Raw genomic sequence first — 22,878 nt, 5'->3', positions numbered from 1 at the left:
ACACAGCATGTCAGCAGTGAATTGTTCATTTTGGTGGAGGCTTTGTAATGGTGCGGGGCGTGGGCTGTTCGATTGATATGGGACCGCTGATACGACTCTCACAGGTGACACGTACATAAGCATCCTGTATGATCATCTGCATCCATTCATGTACATTGTACATTCCGATGGACTTGGGCAAATCCAGCAGGACAATGCGACACCCCACACCTCCACAATTGCTACAGAGTGGCTGCAGAAGCACTCTTCTGAGTTTAAATACTTCCGCTGGCCACGAAACACCCCAGACATGAACATTATTGAGCATATCTGCGACGCCTTCAATGTGCTGTTCTGAAGAGATCTCCAACGCCTCGTACTTTTACGAATTTATTGACAGTCCTGCACCATTCATAGCGTCAGTTCCTTCCACCACTACTTCAGACACGAGTGGAGTCCATGCCACGTCGTGCTGCGGCACTTCTGCGTGCTCGTGGGGTTCCTACACGATATTAGGCATGTACCGGGTGATCAAAACGTCAGTATAAATTTGAAAACTGAATAAATAACGGAATAATGTAGATAGAGAGGTACAAATTGACACACAAGCTAGGAATGAGATGGGGTTTTATTATAACAAAAAAAAAACGTTCAAAAAATGTCCGACAGATGGTGCTTCATCTGATCAGAATAGCAATAATTAGCATAACAAAGTAAGACAAAGCCAAGATGATGTTCTCCATCATTCCTCAACAATAGCTGTAGTCGAGGAATAATGTTGTGAACAGCACTGTAAAGCATGTCGGAGTTATGGTGAGGCATTGGCGTATGATGTTGTCTTTCAGCATCCCTAGAGATGTCGGTCGATCACGATACACTTGCGACTTCAGATAACCCCAGTGCCAATAATCGCCCGGACCTGGGAGGCCAAACATGACGAATGTGGCGGCTGAGCACACAGTCATCACCACCCCAATGCCAATAATAGCCCGGACTAAGGTCTGGGGACTTGGGAGGCCAAATATGACGAATGTGGCGGCTGAGCACACAATCATCACCAAACGACGCGTGCAAGAGATCTTTCACGCGTCTAGCAATATGGGGTGGTTTTTTTTTTTGTTGTATTAAAACCCCATATCATTCCAAGAATGTGTGTCAATTTTTGCCTCTCTGTCTACATTATTGGTTCAAATGGCTCTGAGCACTATGGGACTTAACAGCTGAGGTCATCAGTCCCCTAGAACTTAGAACTACTTAAACCTAACTAACCTAAGAACATCACACACATCCATGCCCGAGGCAGGATTCGAACCTGCGACCGTAGCAGTCACGTGGTTCCGGACTGAAGCGCCTAGAACCGCACGGCCACCGCGGCCGGCTGTCTACATTATTCCGTGGTTTTTTAAGTTTTCAAATTTATACTGACTTTTTGATCACCCGGTACACCAGTTTCTTTGGCTCTTCAGTGCATAAAAGACGTGATGAGTTTGAGCTGATTCCAGCAAACACGAAACCACAAATATCTGCGGAGACACATCCTACACAGATTTATTTTATTTATCTGCTTTGAATTCGTGACATTTTGAGAAGGTTCCATAAGGACTTGGGTATTTTCACTATGAGTGTTCTTTCAGAAAAACCAAATATCTGAAAGCCAAAATTAATTTGTGTGTTACGGCACCAGAACCAGAATGTTTCTTTTTAAGACTTCTTTTGACATTGGAAAACACTTCTGTATTTAAGGGACGAGTACAGTTGCTTTCCACTTTATTTGGAACTTACTCTTACCAAGAAAACGAAACAGTGGAAAAAGTAAGGAGGATGTATTGCCTTTTACGTTTGGTTTGATGTGTTTGTACATACATATTTTCTCTATCAACTATTTTTCCCATTGTTCCTCTTTTCAACAATATGAAAAATTTACCATCAACCGTGGTTAAGAACATCCTATATAAGATTTGCTTTGGCCACTTTTAAAGTTGACAATCATTGTTATTCCCTTAACTATGTAAGGTTACAGTTAGGTGGTTTCTTGATCTATGACTGCACATAACTGTGTAAGCTGTAATGACATTGTTTAATATTGCAATTTTCTCACGGAAATACACACTTTTACACAGTTTACAATGTGACAACGTTAAGACAGTTGTCAAAATGATGCATCTAGGCCTCTGAAAGTGAACTAATCCTAAACACAGAACGTGAAATAATGCTAAACACAACAATTTCAAATTTTAAGTAGAAGTTTATTTACAAAATTATTCTTACGGTTATGTAATGATGTTGGCCAGTACTATGATAAAAGCTGGTGAAACAACAAGTTTACGCCTCTGCACACGGTATTTACCTTTGCTACCATGAGTTGTCTTCTGAATGGCTCCTCTCACCCACTGAAGTTCGTATAAAATCTAATTAAGCCTTTGCTCAATTTTCCAGCACAAACTCTCACTATGTTTCACAATATGTAAGAAAACATGAACTCATCCCTAGTCTCATAATATGGCGATATGCATGCACATGGCTGGAGCAGAGTGCATATTGTAATGCCCTCTCAGCTCTTGCAAGAACAATTAACTAACTGTCTGGTTTGTTTCTCCACAGTTGGAGCTCAATCATGCTACAGCTAATTTTCAGCTGTGAACGCAGTGTTCACACAAATTTCCCCTATGCGTTGTACAGAGCGTTATGTGCTCTGTTCTGCAGTTGACGCCAGTTCAGTGAAGAGGCCCCTAAAATTTCCGTATTGTCTTTCTCATAGCTGAACTGTCTCTCCACCTGGGTTCTGTCGTTCTCGACATCACGGGTTTTCTCGACCAGTAGGAGCGTTCCTCTTATTTTGTGGAAACTCTCTCTACCAATCGCAAGGATCCTACTATTAAACATGCTTTGAAATATCGGCACTTTACTCCTTCCTGGTGCGCTTCTTCCCATCGGACATTTTGTGCCTACTCCAGACGCCAAAAAAGCTACATTTGCCTATTACGTATGTACCACTTGCAGTTCGTGTGATCGAATGCGTCACTGGTTTTAGTCGTATCCCTTTGGCATTCCAAAACTAAGTTTTCTAAAGCTTCTCTCTGTCCTACTTCTGGTGGCCCCATTACGCCCCCTGCAGTATGCATCCCTGTCCAGTCGTTGACCTGCCATGGGATGCGCCACCTTAGGAGTTTTCTGTAGTGCCTCCCGGGGTGCGGCCTCTGCATCTGCCCACACTGGCTTCCACAAAAGAAGTTTCCTCTCGCTGCTTGTTTCACCTTCTGCTCATTGGCATGCATTATGTAGGAGTGGTGTGTTAATACCTCCTATTGAGTGTCATCCCTTTTTCATTACATCCTTATAGGAAGATATGCTCATTACTGCCGAAGTAAGTTAGGTGTCATATTCACTTTCCCGTTCCGATGTATAAAACTCGTATGTAAGGTGCGAAATTGGTCTTCATTGATCCTGCCACCGTAGAACTATTGTGATATTGTATTATAATTTTATATCGCTGATGGTACACTGTGACCTCAGTTTCGACGTTTACTACTGGGGCAATCAAACTAATGTTATATTGGCGTTCCATTCAGAGCGAAAAAGTCTCCATTCGATGGTGACGTTCTGTTCCCTTATCGTTTGTGTAGCGATGGGTTTTACCTATGGGTTGTGCAGGCTTAGGCTTATTTTGGCAATAAAAACGCAAATAATTTCTTCAACGAACAAAATTAGAAAATTAACAAGAGGGGATACAAGTGTTTCGTCTAGCTGTAAAGAATCTGCGCAACAATCAAAGGTAAATAATATAAAATGTCTTCCAGTGCTATAGTACGTCAATTTGATATTAAATACCACCCCATTGACAGAAAATGTTGGTGCGATAACAAAACAGTGTAAAACCAACAATTCTTGACCTCTTGGCACATTTACCATAATAAAACACAAGAGAAAGACCATTACTTAGACAGACAAACATAGCAGCAACTATAAATTCACAACTGCGGTCCATAACATTGCAATAGTGTGTACATTCACATAAAATAAAATCCACCTATACGTCTACTAATGACTCTCTTCACTAGCTATTCACTACTGCTAATACTACTACCAAAGAACTAGAATTTTACCAAGAGTAAAATCACACCAATTAAGTAAATCTCTGTATAGCTACAAGTACACACTCATATAATCCGAATCAGTTTTGCAGTGTGCTGATCTCAACAGAATTTATAGTGCTCTCCTCACGAGATGTATTAACACATACCCAATGCGTGTAAGAAACTTCCATCTAACCAAACATTTGACATTGTGTTCGCGACACCTCCGTTCTAGATATATGTCTTCCTGAAATCAGATTAAATGGTCCATCACTGCACCCTGCACTAAGTTCACACAACACAGAAGGCGACCATTTGACCAAAATGGCTCCCAGCTGCAACAGCAGTAGTGCTTCCTTTCTCGTACAGGAATCGAAGCTCTTCTCAGCGTTTCTCGTGGAACATTCGACCTCTCACGCCACTGCATGTTCGTAGGAACTTTGCATCTTAATTCGGAATAACAAAGGCAATTAAATATCGGTATTTATCCGCCGACACCAGGCGAGCGACTTTCGAATAAATTGTCTCCCGTGTATGGGGAAATACGTAATGGACATACTAATATAGGTTGTGGACACATGATTGATAACATGTGGAACTTTGGGTCTCCGTGTATCGTGCTATGATAGCCTAATGGTAAGGCGACCACTCGCAACAAGCGGGATATCCGGATTCGAATCTCGATCTGAGACACCTCTTCATTGTCGTCATTCCCTTATATAGCTGATGGTTGTCCATATTCGCAACTGCGAATACATTACATGTATTTCATAACGGCTGTAATCGGTGCAGTGCCTGTTCCTTCAGAAATGCACGCATGTCCGAAGGAAAACTGCATCATAATTTGGAATAACACAGATACAGAAATACCTAATGTTGAAAACCAAATTGACTGATAAGGAATGAGGAGGTTCTCCACAGAGCCGCTGAAGAAAGGAACACATGGATAACGGTGATAAGAAGAAGGGACAGCATTATAGAAACGGTGTTAATGCCTCAGGGAATAGCGTCCAAGGTACCGGAGGGAATTATAGAGCTTAAAAAGTGTAGGGGCAGACAGAGATTGGAATAGATCCAGTAAATATACGAGGACTTCGGGTACGGATTCTACTTTGAAATGAAGAGATTGGTCACAGCGGATGTATTCGTGGTGGTTCGCATGGAATCAGTAAGATGGGTGTTGACTAGGAAAAAGAAATCCGTTGCTGCATCCATGGCTGCTGTGCAAAGCATAAAAATTATACGTCACTCTGATAAATACCAGTTTGATTAACAAAATATCCCGCTACACATAATAGCAGTGCAAACGTGTGCTAGGTCATCTTTACGTACAGTGAACGCTATACTACACTCCTGGAAATTGAAATAAGAACACCGTGAATTCATTGTCCCAGGAAGGGGAAACTTTATTGACACATTCCTGGGGTCAGATACATCACATGATCACACTGACAGAACCACAGGCACATAGACACAGGCAACAGAGCATGCACAATGTCGGCACTAGCACAGTGTATATCAACCTTTCGCAGCAATGCAGGCTGCTATTCTCCCATGGAGACGATCGTAGAGATGCTGGATGTAGTCCTGTGGAACGGCTTGCCATGCCATTTCCACCTGGCGCCTCAGTTGGACCAGCGTTCGTGCTGGACGTGCAGACCGCGTGAGACGACGCATCATCCAGTCCCAAACATGCTCAATGGGGGACAGATCCGGAGATCTTGCTGGCCAGGGTAGTTGACTTACACCTTCTAGAGCACACTGGGTGGCACGGGATACATGCGGACGTGCATTGTCCTGTTGGAACAGCAAGTTCCCTTGCCGGTCTAGGAATGGTAGAACGATGGGTTCGATGACGGTTTGGATGCACCGTGCACTATTCAGTGTCCCCTCGACGATCACCAGTGGTGTACGGCCAGTGTAGGAGATCGCTCCCCACACCATGATGCCGGGTGTTGGCCCTGTGTGCCTCGGTCGTATGCAGTCCTGATTGTGGCGCTCACCTGCACGGCGCCAAACACGCATACGACCATCATTGGCACCAAGGCAGAAGCGACTCTCATCGCTGAAGACGACACGTCTCCATTCGTCCATTCACGCCTGTCGCGACACCACTGGAGGCGGGCTGCACGATGTTGGGGCGTGAGCGGAAGACGGCCTAACGGTGTGCGGGACCGTAGCCCAGCTTCATGGAGACGGTTGCGAATGGTCCTCGCCGATACCCCAGGAGCAACAGTGTCCCTAATTTGCTGGGAAGTGGCGGTGCGGTCCCCTACGGCACTGCGTAGGATCCTACGGTCTTGGCGTGCATCCGTGCGTCGCTGCGGTCCGGTCCCAGGTCGACGGGCACGTGCACCTTCCGCCGACCACTGGCGACAACATCGATGTACTGTGGAGACCTCACGCCCCACGTGTTGAGCAATTCGGCGGTACGTCCATCCGGCCTCCCGCATGCCCACTATACGCCCTCGCTCAAAGTCCGTCAACTGCACATACGGTTCACGTCCACGCTGTCGCGGCATGCTACCAGTGTTAAAGACTGCGATGGAGCTCCGTATGCCACGGCAAGCTGGCTGACACTGACGGCGGAGGTGCACAAATGCTGCGCAGCTAGCGCCATTCGACGGCCAACACCGCGGTTCCTGATGTGTCCGCTGTGCCGTGCGTGTGATCATTGCTTGTACAGCCCTCTCGCAGTGTCCGGAGCAAGTATGGTGGGTCTGACACACCGGTGTCAGTGTGTTCTTTTTTCCATTTCCAGGAGTGTATGATCAGCTAGAATGTTATGACCATCTACCTAATAGCCGTTATGACCAACTTTGGCACGGATAGCAGCGGCAACGCGTCGTGACATGGAAGCAATGAGGTTTTCGCAGGTCGCTGAAGAGAGTGGTCACCACATCTGCACAGACAAGTCACCTCATTCCTGTAAATTTCAGTGAGGGGTGCGATGAGTTCTAACATCCGAGATGTGTTAAATCGGATTCAGATCTGGTGAGTTGGGAGGCCAGCACATCAATTGCAACTCGCCACTGTGTTCCCGGAACCACTCCATCACACTCCTCGTCTCGTGTCATGACGTATTACCGCGCTGAAAAATACCATTACAGTCGGGAAACATTATCATCATGAGAGGGGTGTACATGGTCTCCAACCAGTGTACGAGACTCCTTGGACTTCATGTTGCCTTGCACGAGCTCTACTTGACCCATGGACGCCAATGTGAATCTTCCACAGAGGATAATGGAGCCGCTACCAGCTTATCTCTGTCCCGTAGTACAGATGTCAAGGATCTGTTCCCCTCAAAGACGATGGATTCAAGCCCTCCCATCGGCATGATGAAGAAGCTATCGGAATTCTTCACACCATGCAACGATCAGCCATTGCGCCAAAGTCCAATTTCCATTGTCACGTGCCCATTTCGGTCGCAGTTGACGATGTCATCGTGTTAACAATTGCACTTGGGTCGTCGGCTGCGGAGGCCCGCCGTTAGGAGTACTCTGTGGATTGCGTTTTCAGACGCACTTGTACTCTCCCCAGCACTAAAATCTGGTGTTAGTTCTGCCACAGTTCGCCGCCTGTCCTGTTTTATCAGTCTGCCCAGCCTACGACGTCTCACATCTGTAATGAGGGGTGGCTGCTCAATCCCACGACATCTGGACGTGGTTTCACCTTGATTTTGGCACTTTTTGAAGATGATCATCATAGCACTCGTAGAACACCCTACAAGTCGCGCAGTTTAGGAAATGATCATGCTGAGCCTCCGGGCCGTCACAATCTGCCCTCGGTCAAACTGAGATAGATTGCGCTCCTTCGCCATCCTACAACACGGGTAGCACACTGACTGATATTACACGCACCATGCGTGTATCTGACTACAGTCATTCCTCACCAGATGATACTGCTATCGCCTGGACGTGTTAATATCGATAGTAGGTCGGTGGTCACAATGGTCTGGACGATCAGTTTGTGTATAATGCATATTGCATGTTATTTAGCTATTGTGAACTTATTAATATTTTTCTAATTAAAACCATCTGTAGTCTAAATTCTTTTTACTTTATAAGTAGTCTAATTCTACTAGGAAAAGGGGGAGCAGTTTCTCTTCAAAATTATGTGCCACTTCGTTTGCTGATAATAAATATCAGGCATTGTTAATAATTTCGTACAATTTTGTCTTCTGGATAACTACGTTTTTTTTAATTTCTTTTTTGGGGAGGGGGGGGCAGAAATTGTACAACTTACTGTGACTCACAAAAGAATCTAAAGGAAAGTGTGGTTCCTCCAACGTAAGAAGAGTTTCATTAGACTTGAGGACATTGAAACTGTAATTTTATACTGGTAAAAGTTGTGAACCTCGTGACAGGTAGTACCGGGAAGCCCTGCTCTAGTGTGTACACGAAGGAAAATATTTCGGAAGTTGTTCAAGGTTTATTTATTAGTAGTTTTGCGTAAAAGCTTGCGATGCTGATTCAACTGTTACAGAGTAATGATTACTATTTATTCGATTAGCTAGCCGAAATACCTGCATATCTCGGAAAATACTTCCACAGAAACAGTGAAAAATTTGTAATATGAAGTTGCCATCATTTATAACACAAAACATACGACACTCAGTTATAAAAAACTATGATGTGGTTGCAGTCGCTACGCTAACGTCTCAGCTTAGCACCGTTGTACCACTCGCCGAGCATTCAGTCAACCCATTAGCAAATGCAGTGAGGCGTAAGTCGTCATACAGAACGAACAGTCGAGGAATGGTGCCAGCAGGACACGAGTGACGCTAAATTCTAGCAACGAACTGAACCTGCGGTTGCCAGTTATTGGATATTTATAGACGGCTCTACGAAATATGAATAAACGGAAGTGTCGAGGCAGACCCCTTCGTTTTGGACTTGTGTTTGAACGGAGGCTCTTGAAAGACGAGTGGCCTGCAGGCTCATCAATAGCCCTAATCACAGTAAGGGGCGGGACCTAGTGCTCACCCAACAGAAGTCATAACGTCTACTGAGCGCGACTTCCGAGCCCCACTGTGGTGGCAGCGTTGTGGGACCGGTGTTCCGGTGTTCGCGCCCAGCATTCCACGGTCGCATTCCGCTCCCCCTCACCCCCACCAATCTCCATCCCCCACTACTAAACCCGACGAGTCGCGTGGCCGGGTAATGAGGGAAGAGATGGAGAGCTGTAGGGGTAGAAAGGAGGAGCCACGTAGCAAGTATCACTTGAAGGTGACGCAAGTCACCCATCGAAATATCGTGTTTCGTAAATGACTCCACCAGGCTGGGCACCCGAGAGTGATACTAACAGTTGATCTGCCAGGAATTATTACAGATACTGAGTGGTATTTCAGTTGTCAACAGGAAGTCAGTGACTAAACTGATGCAGCTGTGTTTACATACAAGACACACAACACTTACAGTCAGCATTTCCACTGCTATACAAATACTTTCAGTACAGCGCATGTAGAGTGATACACTGGGATAAAAAATCAAACGACATACAATTAAACTTCCTGGCAGATTAAAACTATGTGCCCGACCGAGACTCGAACTCGGGACCTTTGCCTTTCGCGGGCAAGTGCTCTACCAACTGAGCTACCGAAGCACGACTCACGCCCGGCACTCACAGCTGTACTTCTGCCAGTACCTCGTCTCCTACCTTCCAAACTTTACAGAAGCTCTCCTGCGAACCTTGCAGAACTAGCACTCCTGAAAGGAAGGATATTGCGGAGACATGGCTTAGCCACAGCCTGGGGGATGTTTCCAGAATGAAAATCTCATTCTGGAAACATCCCCCAGGCTGTGGCTAAGCCATGTCTCCGCAATATCCTTTCTTTCAGGAGTGCTAGTTCTGCAAGGTTCGCAGGAGAGCTTCTGTAAAGTTTGGAAGGTAGGAGACGAGGTACTGGCAGAAGTAAAGCTGTGAGTACCGGGCGTGAGTCGTGCTTCGGTAGCTCAGTTGGTAGAGCACTTGCCCGCGAAAGGCAAAGGTCCCGAATTCGAGTCTCGGTCGGGCACACAGTTTTAATCTGCCAGGAAGTTTCATATCAGCGCACACTCCGCTGCAGAGTGAAAATCTCATTCTGGACATACAATTACTTTGTTACTATCTATAGAGTACCACAGCCCGCTTTGGGATGTGTCAGCTTGTGCAAACCAACCTTTCGCCCAATGTAACAATGTTTTCCGGCTGGACCAACCGAGAGACAGATACTTCCCCATGAACTCAGGTACAGAAATGAATCTGTCGTCCTACAAATCATATGATGAGATAAAATTCGCTTTTATAAATGAGTTCTAGGAGCCAGTTTTCACAAAATCACTAAACATTGTTAATGGGAGAGGTTTAATTACTTAGCGTATAGAAAATCTTGGACTTGGTTAACCGTAATTTTATTTACTTTTCTCGAGCCCACGCTCGAAAAGAAGGGAAGCTACACATTAATAAGAGTAGCACGAATATAAAACAGACATGACAAGTATTGAACATTGAAACGATTTAAATGGATATGAGATCGACTGAACAAGGCCTACAAGAAACAGATAAGATGTGAGTGACCATCATTTCAACAGGAAATTCTCAAATGCATAATAGTTTGGAGGGCAATGATCGCTGCAGTTGTGCCATGAAACAAGATGTAGGTTCGACTTACAAATGCCTGAAGCTGCTAAGTCTTTGATGTGTACTCAACTAGGAGACAAGATATTGTGTCATATTTTCTAACCATCTCTAAAAGAATTGAATCGAAAACGCCTAATCACAATCCTCCCATGATAATCCACACTGCAACCTATTCTCACCAGAATCGTCAATACAAGGTCCAGTACCCTCTGTGACCAGCTGATGACACCAATTTGTCAATGGTGATGTGATGGGTTCATTCTGGAGATAGCAGGCTGTTGATCTCCTAGTGTCTCCCAGCAAAATCTGTTTCCCTCCGCATCTCCCGAGCCAGACTGTCATCTTTCGCAACTCCAGCATGAGTCCCCCAAAATTTTACGTCTCCTTTCTGCTCCGCGCCAAAGTCTGAGCAAATGCTCTCCTACCAAGGGATTGGCATGGCCAGTAATTAACCAATGAGATTTCTACAAACTGTTGTCGAAGACTACATCTACCATCTATCTCGTAAGCCACCCATTGAGCTGCCCTCCCACATATAAAATTTTTAGAAGTGAAGTTCTCAACTCCCACTTAGCTTACTTTTTTCAGGTTACCCAACAAATGCCTTCCCACACCACACCTCCCCCATAATGGGTAAACTGAAATAGTTTTAACAATAATTGCCACACGTCTTTCTCATTTAAGCAATGAGGTGACAACGTTTCAACCAGCCTGGTTCCCTTCAGTTTCCTCCGAAGTCCATTCAGCAAAAAACGCACCACCGGACTTTCCTGTGACAAGAGATACCCATTTGCCAAACAGTTTATTTTGCTTTGGCTTGGTTGTGCGACGTTACCACCCCCCACCCCCCACCCCACCCCTCTCCATGCCGGCCGAAGTGGCCGTGCGGTTAAAGGCGCTGCAGTCTGGAACCGCAAGACCGCTACGGTCGCAGGTTCGAATCCTGCCTCGGGCATGGATGTTTGTGATGTCCTTAGGTTAGTTAGGTTTAACTAGTTCTAAGTTATAGGGGACTAATGACCTCAGAAGTTGAGTCCCATAGTGCTCAGAGCCATTTGAACCATTTGAACCCCTCTCCATTACCCATTACTGCATAGGGTGGAGGCTGCTTTTCTATAGAATTTTTTACATATCTGATGCTATGGTAGAAAGTACGGTCTGTCCACTAAAGTTTACTTGCTGATCAGCGTTTAGGCTATTTACCCCTACTATAGAGCGACTCAGATCTTGGCAGTTGCTCTTGTTCCCCAGCTCTCCAGCCATTCCCGGGATTTGCCTTCCCTTACTGACTGTTGTAGCTCACCCAAGAATCTGCAGAGTCGTACAACTCATTAAATAAATTCAAAAACTGGTATTAGACTTGACCGCTGTATTTACTAATTTTTTCTGCCTCAGATTTCGGCCTTAGACATTTCTCAAAGGCACAGATTGCACGTAATACATTGATGTGTAAAACCTAAACTTCCAAACCTGTCTACCTTCCATAATGATATTTGAGTGCAAACTAATGACACCATGTAAGGTAGACCACGTAGTTTGTATCCATGTTTGACAAATCCGGTTTTGGTTGTACACACGAATGTTTTAGATACGCTACCGCTCATTAATTTCAATACACCCAGATACTTCAGATTTAAAACACAAATCAAAAGTTATTTCTCACAACATGTAATTATATTCACTTCCACATCATTATATTTTACTTTCATCAAAGTACCCTCCCCTGGATTTAAGGACTGCCTCACAAACTCGAGGTATGTGGTCAATCAAATTTTGTAGGTATCGTGAATCTATAATTATGATTCCACACATTCTTAACAATATTCCAGAGAGGTTCTTTGCTGGATTTATTAACTTCCCTTATACGTAAGTCCACTTAATCCCAGAGCATTTCAATGGGATTACAGTCGGGGCTTTGGGACGGTAATACCATATCATTCATTACTTTCTGTTTTTCCTTTGATGCAATGTACTTCGTAGAGTATACCGGCCGATGTTTTGGGTAATTATCCTGTTCTAAGGTGAACCCTTTTCCACTTTGTAGTGCATCATACTGAAGTATGCGGTGGTACTGCTTCTGATCCACACATCCTTCTATTTTCACAAAGTCGCCAATTCTATCTCCGGAAAGACATCCCCAAACCGTAATAGAACTTCCACCGTGTGTAACTGTAAGCAGAAAGACTGATCGGCTACCCCTTCCCCTAAAAAAGGAAAACAAGTATTCTCCTTCTGATTCCAAAAACTCGAACACCGATTCATCGGTGAATAACACCTTCGTCCACTCTTCCGGTGTCCTATTACGATGTTTTCTAGCCCATTCAAGTCTCTTCTGTTTATTTTTGGGCCTTAGAAGGGGTTTTCTTGCTGTGACATATCCTTTCAAGCCAGCTTCAGTTAGCCTCCTCTTTACTGTTGCAACAGATATTGTTGTCCTGTTCATTTGTACCAATTCTGAACGAATTGGGGGCGCTGTCTTGAATCTATTTCTCTTACTGGTAATTCTGAAATATTTACAACCACTTTTAATTGTTTTACAAGGTCGTCCTGGTCGTGATATGTCCTTACAGCTATCTGTTGTCTTCCGGCGGTGAAGGGTGTATTGCACTCCCCCGGGGGGGCAAATAGATAAACCTACTTGGCTAAGTGCTGCAATTGCAGCACTTTTCTATGGATATCTCCACTCGAAGAGTCATACTAGCGATGTGCTCACTTCAATGTCGCAAAGGAACTGACGTGCAGGAACCGCATGTTATGTATCGTAGCAATGCTTGCCGTTTGCTGTGGGCATAACATCACCACAGGGAACGACAAAGGTGCCCCAAATGCGGCGTCCGTTGGTATATAACTGAACAAACATATAAGATAGGTAGACAACATTTATGTACACACCATTGTTTTTGTATTCTATTGTATCTCGATAACCACAAACAAAAATCTTGACATGTGTACAACTGTTGTACTATTCCTTTGCTTCCTAATCCGTATTACGTTATTAGACATTATCTACAGAGAACTAGATAACATTTGTTGGGTGTATTGAAATTAATAAGAGGTAGTGTGTGTATTTTGAGCCTTTGAGAATGACATTAGGTTGTAACGCGCAAGCCAGAGTAAAATAAACTAATACGGTGACCCGAAGTAATATCAGTTTTTGCGTGCATCAAAACTGGTCGCTACATCTCATAAAGCATTTATGCATTTTGCTAATCAGGTTTCCACTCATGTGGTACGCTCGTACCGAATTGCGTAGCTGCGAGTGCTAGCGACAGTTGCAGCGAAGATGGCTGCCGTTACCAGTTCCAAGCATGTTCGCTGTGTGTTGTGGCTTGAAGAGATATCTTGGAAGTTTTTTAACCTCCTAGACTGACGTTAGCGACCAAGAATGTAGCGTACAGATTACGAAAGAGGGCACACCGTCACACTACTTCTCTGATGGCTGCGATTTCTTGAATATCCTCTTTCCAGGTAAATGGATTGGCCGATATTCGCCAACTGCAAGGCACCCACGTTCACCGAAAATGACAATTCTTGACTTTTCCTTTTGGGCGTTCGTCAAGGATACCAGGTTCGTTTCACGTTTACCACCTTCTCCACCAGAGCTCAGAACTATGATCTTCCTCGCAACTGATCTAGTCATGCCTGATGTGTTACAGCGAATTTGACATGAAATCGTACAATCAATGGAAGTGACATTGAACCTTTTTGAGCACAAGATAAAATAATTCATCGATTTTGTTACAAAATGGCACCAAACCAATGTCTGTAAGTCAAATGAATAAATCAATATTTGTTTTCAATGTTGTAAAGTCCTTTTAGATACACCAATTACTTATTGAACCTGTCCCACTATGCTAAGAAAAGATTATTCGGATTCATTTCAGTTCATATGGCGATATCAGAAACGTCTTTAGGAAAAACTTTATAACCCTAGGAAGCAGATGTTTCGTGTCAGTCTGTTATACTGGGCGGCAAATATTCATGAGAAACAGAAGTAATACAAGATAAGTGTAATGGAATCTTTAACATTGTCGTTATACGTAAATAAGCCATTAGATCGAATCAATGGCATCATCAGTTTGTTTACTAACGAAGATGTTGAATGTGGAAAAGTTTAGTTGGCCAATCATAAGGAAAGATGGATCTAAATATTCACTTTTTGTAATTAATTTCATTTCTTTTTATGTGTAGATAGAAGCAATACAAAAACTTTGTGTTTATTTTCCAGACTATTTTAACGCTTTCTACAGATGATTGAAAATGGAGCTACTAGACATAAACCACTCTTTTAATAAATTTCACAAAATTCATCACAAAAGTTATTTGCTTGGTTGATCTTCTTCCTCAATAGAAAGAACTTAGTCATAGTTATTCATTATGCAAAATTTTTATTCATCCCCTTCTCTATGTCTCACTTACATCTGTATTTCATCTCCAGATTTGATTAAGCCAATACTGATGTCATACGTTTCTGTACCATGTCACTGCCCACATTTAACAAAAGGCCAATGAAGAAATTTCTTTACACAGTTTTAATTAGACTGACATTTCCAAAATACCATATATTCATCACCATAAGTATTACATTTTGTATGTATTATGCACATTGTAATGATTGCAACATAACTTTGTCTATTACATATTAAACAAATTGTAATGTTAACTTACCAGAGGATGAGAGGTTAAGTAAAAGTGGCAGCCAGAAACTCCTCACCTTGCTTGTTGAGATAAATACATAAATTAATGTTCACAAAATATATTATCTCTACTTTTCTGGAACTTTACGACAGTATGCTCGTTGACCATCAATCAACAATCTCGAATCAGCGAGTCCACATAAGTATGAAATGTGACCTCTTTCAGTCTGAGTGGGTCTGAACAGTGCTTCTCCAGAACATATTTTTATTTGTTGTGCTGTGAGAATGCAGCTACAAGCCTAACTTATGTACTGCTCAACCATTCTCTCCACACATAGAAATGTGAATTTCACAGGCAAACTGACATTCTCATATTGCTTAGTCATATTGCCTTGTCTTCTTCGTTGGATGCATTGGAAGCAATATATTCAAATGTATGGCTGACGTTGGGCCTATTACAGTTAAATGACCATCCCTTATCATCACCCATTGTGGTCTTTCCATGTTTGTGTCAAACGTAGTAGATATTGACGTAAGTTATAACAATCTATATACAACCCGTTTAGAGTAAAAAATCTGGTCTAAATTTCATGGCGATAAAAAGATCTGATATTTGCTCGTTCTTTCGTCTTTTCAGGCTTAGTTTCCTATTACAACACATATTAAATTCTTGGCAGCATGTTTGAGAAATGCTCCATTTATGACTACCAGTAAAGCTCTGGAAACGATGTTGAAGTCCATCGTGGACACATCACAAACAATAACAAGAGCAGTAATAGCAATGTTAATTATAATAATGGAATTTAGTCATCTTTTCATTATTGTCTACAATTACAGTATAAGGGTATATCGCTGAGAAAGAGGTATATATTATGTAGCCAATGCTACATGGAAATCACTTCTTGTCTTACGTCAAATACAATGAAAAGATGTTCAAATTCACACACAACAGTGACACTGTATAGAAAACTTCACACGTATTTCAACTCATAAAATTATTATTAATTTTCAGCAAACTCACTTCAACAGCTGTATGAAATAACTAGATCAGAGAAACAGTAGCAGAAACGCTATTTATATGCGAGACATTGTCAAACACAGCATATGTGTTCTTTATGAAAGAGGCTCGTTTTCCTCATTGGGAACAACTCTTAGATGTTATAATTCCAAGCAGGTATAGGCATTTTTTCACTTTGTTCTTAATTATTTTGTTATTGAGGTTTTGTTTAATGTTATATAGAATACCGTTCCGATGTAGGAGCTTATAAAAACCTACTTCTAGTTCATTAGTTGTGAAATTGCCTTTTTAACACACAGAATTCCCTATATGATTAAAGGTAACATCTAGTTTCAGTTACACACAGTCATAGAAGAGCTAAATTTCAAATGCCAGAAAGTGTTCTTGCATGACTTCGTATCTGTAATCCCTTTTCCTTATTCTTGTTGTACGTTCTTGCATTTTCACAGACTGGTGTGTAAAACATGTATTGGCTCCAAAACGTAACACCATACAGTAACAAGCTATCCACTTTTCATAGTAATCACCTCGAAGCGTTCTAATCTTACAGTACTCCCTAAGTATTTTTAAACCCTTCGTAAATTTATGCAACCCTTTGTTCAATAACTTCTTCCTAACCAAAACACTGTAAGCTTCGTAAAGATGGTTGCTTAATGCTAAACACATTTTAATACGATTATTATGTTACCGGCTTCTCTTCTAGTGTCTCTGAGTTCACACATACCATTTTCTTTCTTTTTAACGCTATAAAATTCTTTCTAAACCATCTTTCACAATTATATATTGATTTCTAAGATTTTGACACCATCGTCGGTGCAATGGGCAGAGATTTGTTATGAAACACAAGCTTTTCACAGACATGTGTCCCAAAGGATATGCTCATTGGTAACTTCATACTCCCAATATTGTCCATTTACGACCATTTGCTCTTTGACTGAACTTGGTTTATGGTGCTCTGCCCTAGGCGTAATTTCTACCCTATTAATTTGAGTCACTCCGTGTTATGTTGAGATTAAGCGAAATCTGACGTGGTCTGGGCCAAACGTAACTGAAGATGGATTTTTGTTTCAGACGTCGGTGGACGGAAACACAACGACGTCAACTCTTTCTTTCGTGCCAAGCAAGGAGGACGACGGCCGCTTCCTCGCTTGCCAGGCTGAGAATCCCAACGTCTACACTGACGTGCCCGAAGATGGCGCCAAGCTCACCATTCACTGTAAGTAAGGATACCTGAGGACCTGTTACACGACTATCAGTTTGACTTTAAGAACGCTGCATGCACCCACAGAGGAATTTGATGATGGAAGCAGGACTTACGAGAAGTCGGAAACATTCATACGATTTGCTGATCTAGAGAGGGCATTCGACAGCGTAACATGGTCGAATATGCTTGAAATTAAGTGAAAACAGTAGGGACGGAGGAGTATGACGAAATGCATAAATACACTTATTTTCTGTCTGATGATCACTGTTTCTCTTTAACTGCATAACAGTGGCCCGTTTCTGGCAATGTCTCTAGATCATTTTTCCCAGTTACGCCGCAGTCGGGGTAACAAAACACTAATATATTTTCAACAGTTGACAGGCAAGAAATTCAGTACGGAACCGCGCTGCTGCTACGGTCACAGGTTCGAATCTTGCCTCGGGCAATGTGTGTGATGTCCTCAGGTTACTTAGGTTTAAGTCGCTCTAACCTACGGTACTGATGACCTAAGATGTTAAGTCCCATAGTGCTTATAGCCATTTTTGACAGACGAGAAAGAAGTGTATTTCTTGCAGTAAGGTTCACAGATAACTCACCTACCGACAAGTATGAAAGAAATTAACAGGAAAAGAGGGCACTCGTAACCAGAATAGGCCTATTAGCATTAAACAAGGTCTTAAGTTGAGTAATAAATTTCTCAGACTAAGATTCGAGCGTTGTATGGAAATGACTGATAGACTGAGGGAAAACATAAATACAAAATAGGCTAAGTGGCCTCAGATGTGACGCTACAGAAGAATGTTTAACGTTAATGGACTGGTAGGATAATATAATATTTGAAGAGATTCACTGCAGGATTGTGAAGAAAGGAACGTGAGGAATATATTGACAAGAATAATAGACAGAACTATAAGATATGTTTCAGACATTAAGGAATAATTTCCTGTGGGCTACGTTATTTCCAACTATCAAACGAAGATTACCCTGTCTTGAAATAGGTCCATGGACGTTCTAAGTAGTTTACCTTAGAATTATGCATGGGAGAACATTAAGGAAAACACATGAAAGGTGGACCCACATATTTAGCCATTTGTTGTTCCATTGAATACTCTTTATTGCTTAACAGTAATATTGTAATTACAATTTAAAGGAAGCCTTGTTAAAAGAATCACAACGCTCACAATCCTTAAAAAAATTTTAACAGGCTTAATTAATTAAAAACGAATTTTAACAATTAGTACCATTAAGAGCAGGCCCTGAAATTGTAAGTATACAGTTCCCAGAACAAAAAAGAAGTCGCACCAATTAGTCATGGCTGCAAGCAGGTCCAACAAACAATTTTATCAGTGGAATGAATTACAATAACAGCCACTAAATGTACTAACACTTTCCAAGCTCGGGTAACACAGTGCGCAGGAGGATAACGCCCATTCAAAATACAGAAAGCATTAAAAGTCACGCCACTGATTGTGGCTGTTGGGAGCCCTTAACATCGTATAAGCCTTAATACAAGTCCCTTAAGCAATAAAATATGCAATCAACCAAAAAACAGACAAAGCTGGTATCGAATACCATTTAAATGTGTCTCCTAGCTGGTAAATAACGACAGAAACGTTCACAATGACCTTTAATAAGCTTACAGTTGCCCAAAATGCAAGATAAGCTGGTAGGACACTCAGTGTAAATAAGTCTCCCAACTGGTACACTCCAGCAGAGACGTTGACGATGACTTTGATAAAAACACAGTTGGTCAAAGCACAAGATAAGTTGGGAGGACACGCATTTTAAATGTGACTCTCGACTGGTACACATCAGCAGAAACGTTGACAATGACCTATAATGTATATATAATTGCCCAAAATCCAACGTAAGCTGAGAACCACAGTAAACGGCTATGACACCCGACGAGGAAGAAGCAGGCAAGTTTCACAATGAATGGAGTTAGCTAGTGTCTGTGAATCAAAGGAAACGCTGAATAGTTTATATTGATAAGGAAAGGGCCTTAAACGTAAAACTCTCAGAAGTAGCAATAAGGGTTCAAGCCTTAAAAGAGTAGTTAAAGAGCAGCTATAGCAAGGAGGAACTTCGTGGTGGCAGCACACGCTTTAAAATAGGACAGACTTATGTTCCCGGTTAAACTGCCTCGCTCAGCCGTGGAACCCATCAAACTATCAACTTTACTTAACTTGAGCCACCACGACGCAGCTGGTAGAGGCACCAGATTATCGGCCAACCCCGGACGCCGTGTGACGACGGAAGTGCCGCTACGGCAGAAAGCAAACACGTCTCTGCTCCGGGCCCAAGGAACATAAACGCGCCGTCCACTACCAAACCAACCCTGTCAACATACATCAAAGGCGAAAAGTAATCTGCGCAAATGGGGCTACAGACGACAATGTCTAAGCTGTAGAAAGTCTCAATTGATCGCGCAAGCGCTTACACCTACAAGTTATAAGTTTAACACTTGTTAAAAGTACTTGTTACTTAGAAGCGGGAATTTCAGTGCATGCTGATGCAATGATTCAGGCATACTCATCAAGAGTGGTTGCTTTTCTTCCGTCACACATCATGTTACAAAAATAATTTCGCCCATTCAACTTATAACAGAGAGTACTCATACACTTGCGCGGAATATAGCTTAGATTACAAACTGCGATCAGTTACACTGCCAATGATCACACACACAATCACTCGTAGGTGCTTTAATATTACCCAAGTACCCAAAAATAAGAAAACAACACTTAACACCACTTAGGTGTGAAGGAGCCGTGACTTGCAGGATTCCAGCCGGGGTGTTTCTACCTGTAATCTGTACAGGCGGTCTTCGATGTGCAGTAAAGTTTAAGCTTGCAGATAGGCCGGGAACTAGCCAACTAAGGTGTACACGACGTCATCTGCTCTTCCCACAGCTCGCCGCTACAAATCCTTTGGGGGGGAGGGGGGAAACCACATTAGGAGGCTGTTTGACACAGATCTTTTGGGATTTTTTTGGATGGGAATAATTAATTAGAATTTAATCAAATTTTGCAACATTTTATTCATATTTCTAAAAGTTTTGTGAATTTTTTGAATACTTTCAGCCAAAAATAACAAAGTTATGCTCTGATGTCCGCTGAAGGTTGTGAGTGTAGTTCTCCAATCGCGTGCAGTGTAGCCATTCCGATTTTCATCTGAAATCAGAAAGATTAAAAACCTATTTTCTAACAATTGCAGGTGAAAATAATGAAAATTAAAGATTTTGAGGCGTAGGAACTATTTACTTCGATTTCACAATTTTTCTCTAATAATGCAAAGAAAAATACCCTTAGAATCCTGACAGGTTGGTCCATATAATTCGTAATTTTATAAAGAATCATACGTCAGTTTTCGTAAAGATCGGTTCTATACTTGTTGAATTAGTCTGCACGAAAATGTGAAGAAACCCATTTCGAGATAAACACGTTTGAAAAATAGATTCACGGAAACTAGAAATAGCCACGCGGGATTAGCCGAGCGGTCTAAGGCGCTGCAGTCAATGACTATGCGGCTGGTCCCGGCGGAGGTTCGAGTCCTCCCTGGGGCATGGGCGTGTGTGTTTCTCCTTAGGATAATTAAGGTTAAGTAGTGTGTAAGCTTAGGGACTGATGACCTTAGCAGTTAAGTCCCATAAGATTTCACACACATTGGAACATTTTGTAAGTAGGCTGTTTAGGTTTTTATATTGGTAACGCCACGTAGCGCTCTGTATGAAAATCACTGACTGTGCTGTGCGCAGTCTGAGGCTGGTCGGCATTGTTGCAATATTCGCCATTGTAGTGTTGGGCAGTTGGCTGTTAACAGTGCGTAGCGTTGCGCAGTTGGAGGTGAGCCGCCAGCAGTGGTGGATATGGGGAGAGAGATGACGGAATTTTGAGAGCGGATGATCTGGACAGAGACAGTAAATTTGTAACACTGGATGTCATGAACTGATATATATATATATATATATATATATATATATATATATATATATAATGACTTTTGAACACTATTAAGGAAAATACATTGTTTGTTCTTTATCAAAATCTTTCATTTGCTAACTATGCCTATCAGTAGTTAGTGACTTCAGTAGTTACAATCTTTTATTTAGCTGGCAGTATTGGCGCTCGCTGTATTGCAGTAGTTCGAGTAATGAAGATTTTTGTGAGATAAGTGATTTGTGAAAGGTATAGGTTAATGTTAGTTAGGGCCGTTCTCTTGTAGGGATTATTAAAAGTCAGATTGCATTGCGCTAAAAATATTGTGTGTCACTTTAGTGTTGATCAGAATAGGTAAAGAGCGAAATGTCTGAGTACGTTCAGTTTTGCTCAGCTGTTTGAAAATCAATAACGTAAGGGGTTTACCAGCACAGTAATTCATTAATTTTTCAAAGGGGACGTTTCATAATTTGAAATTAGAAATTCAAGGATGTTAACAATAATTAAAATGATTACCGATTAATCTGCGCTTCCAGCACCATGTAGTAATCCTCCTCCTTCCTCAAAGGCTTCGATTTGCCCTTGCAGCAGAGCTTTCCGAGCTTTCCCACCTCCCTTCGATTCCAGTGAGCGACGTCGATTCTGCCGGATCACGCGCTGGTTAACCATTTCTTCGGCATAATTGAAGCCTTGGGTGCCTACTACAATTTCTGCTTCGTTCATGACCATCAGAAGGGATGAATTTCCTTCATTGAGTAAGCCCGCTGCTAAATACGATGCCAATCCCACGACCTTTAGTCCAGAGTGCAAGTGTTTAGGAGCTAATCACCAAATAGTGGGATAAAAACTTTCATTGGCATTTTGTGTGTGGTCACCTAAACGTCTCTCCAGTAATTCATCCCTTGATAAATCTTCGTATATTGGAAGAATTTCCTTCTGTACGTCGGGGTGCAATGCCGTAGGGTACAGTTCATGCTCCATTCCAAGAGCCGTTCGTTTCTGCCACTTGCACCAGCTGTCTTCTCCCTCTGGGCAATACTCGTGTCGAGGATTTTCATCCGTGGAAATCATATGATAGTATGTCGCCATAATTGCTTGCACTCGGTTCTAAAATCTAAACGAATGCGAATTTCGCTTTAAAATTTGAGGGCGTATTCTACGATTTATGCAATAAAAAAGTGGTATTTTTTAACCTCCTATGTGGTTTCCCCCCTTACGCGAGCCGGCAAGTCTTGCCGCCTACCGATTTAACTATTCGCGGCTTCTCCGAGGCCCGCACCGCACGGCCGGAGTCTCCCAAAAGTAACCAGCCACCAGCCCTGACTGAACCAGGCCCCGCCAAACCAACAACATACGCCCCCCCCCTCCCCCCCCCCCCCCCCACCAAAGAACATAGCCCGTGACATACGAT

The 22,878-nt window shown here is 42.5% G+C and overlaps 1 protein-coding gene across 1 annotated transcript in view; it reads left to right on the top strand.

Moving 5' to 3' along the window:
* LOC124613773 (hemicentin-2-like) overlaps positions 1-22,878 on the top strand; it is an 803,230-nt gene that overhangs the window by 594,642 nt on the left and 185,710 nt on the right. The window contains exon 7 of the mRNA XM_047142489.1: positions 17,400-17,544. Coding sequence (XP_046998445.1) covers positions 17,400-17,544 — 145 coding nt within the window. The remainder of the gene's footprint in view (positions 1-17,399; positions 17,545-22,878) is intronic.

This window comes from Schistocerca americana, chromosome 4 (assembly GCF_021461395.2).
Source record: "Schistocerca americana isolate TAMUIC-IGC-003095 chromosome 4, iqSchAmer2.1, whole genome shotgun sequence".
Lineage (NCBI taxonomy): Eukaryota > Metazoa > Arthropoda > Insecta > Orthoptera > Acrididae > Schistocerca > Schistocerca americana.
Note: the sequence above shows the minus strand (reverse complement) of the source record. Positions and strands in the feature narration are given on the sequence as shown.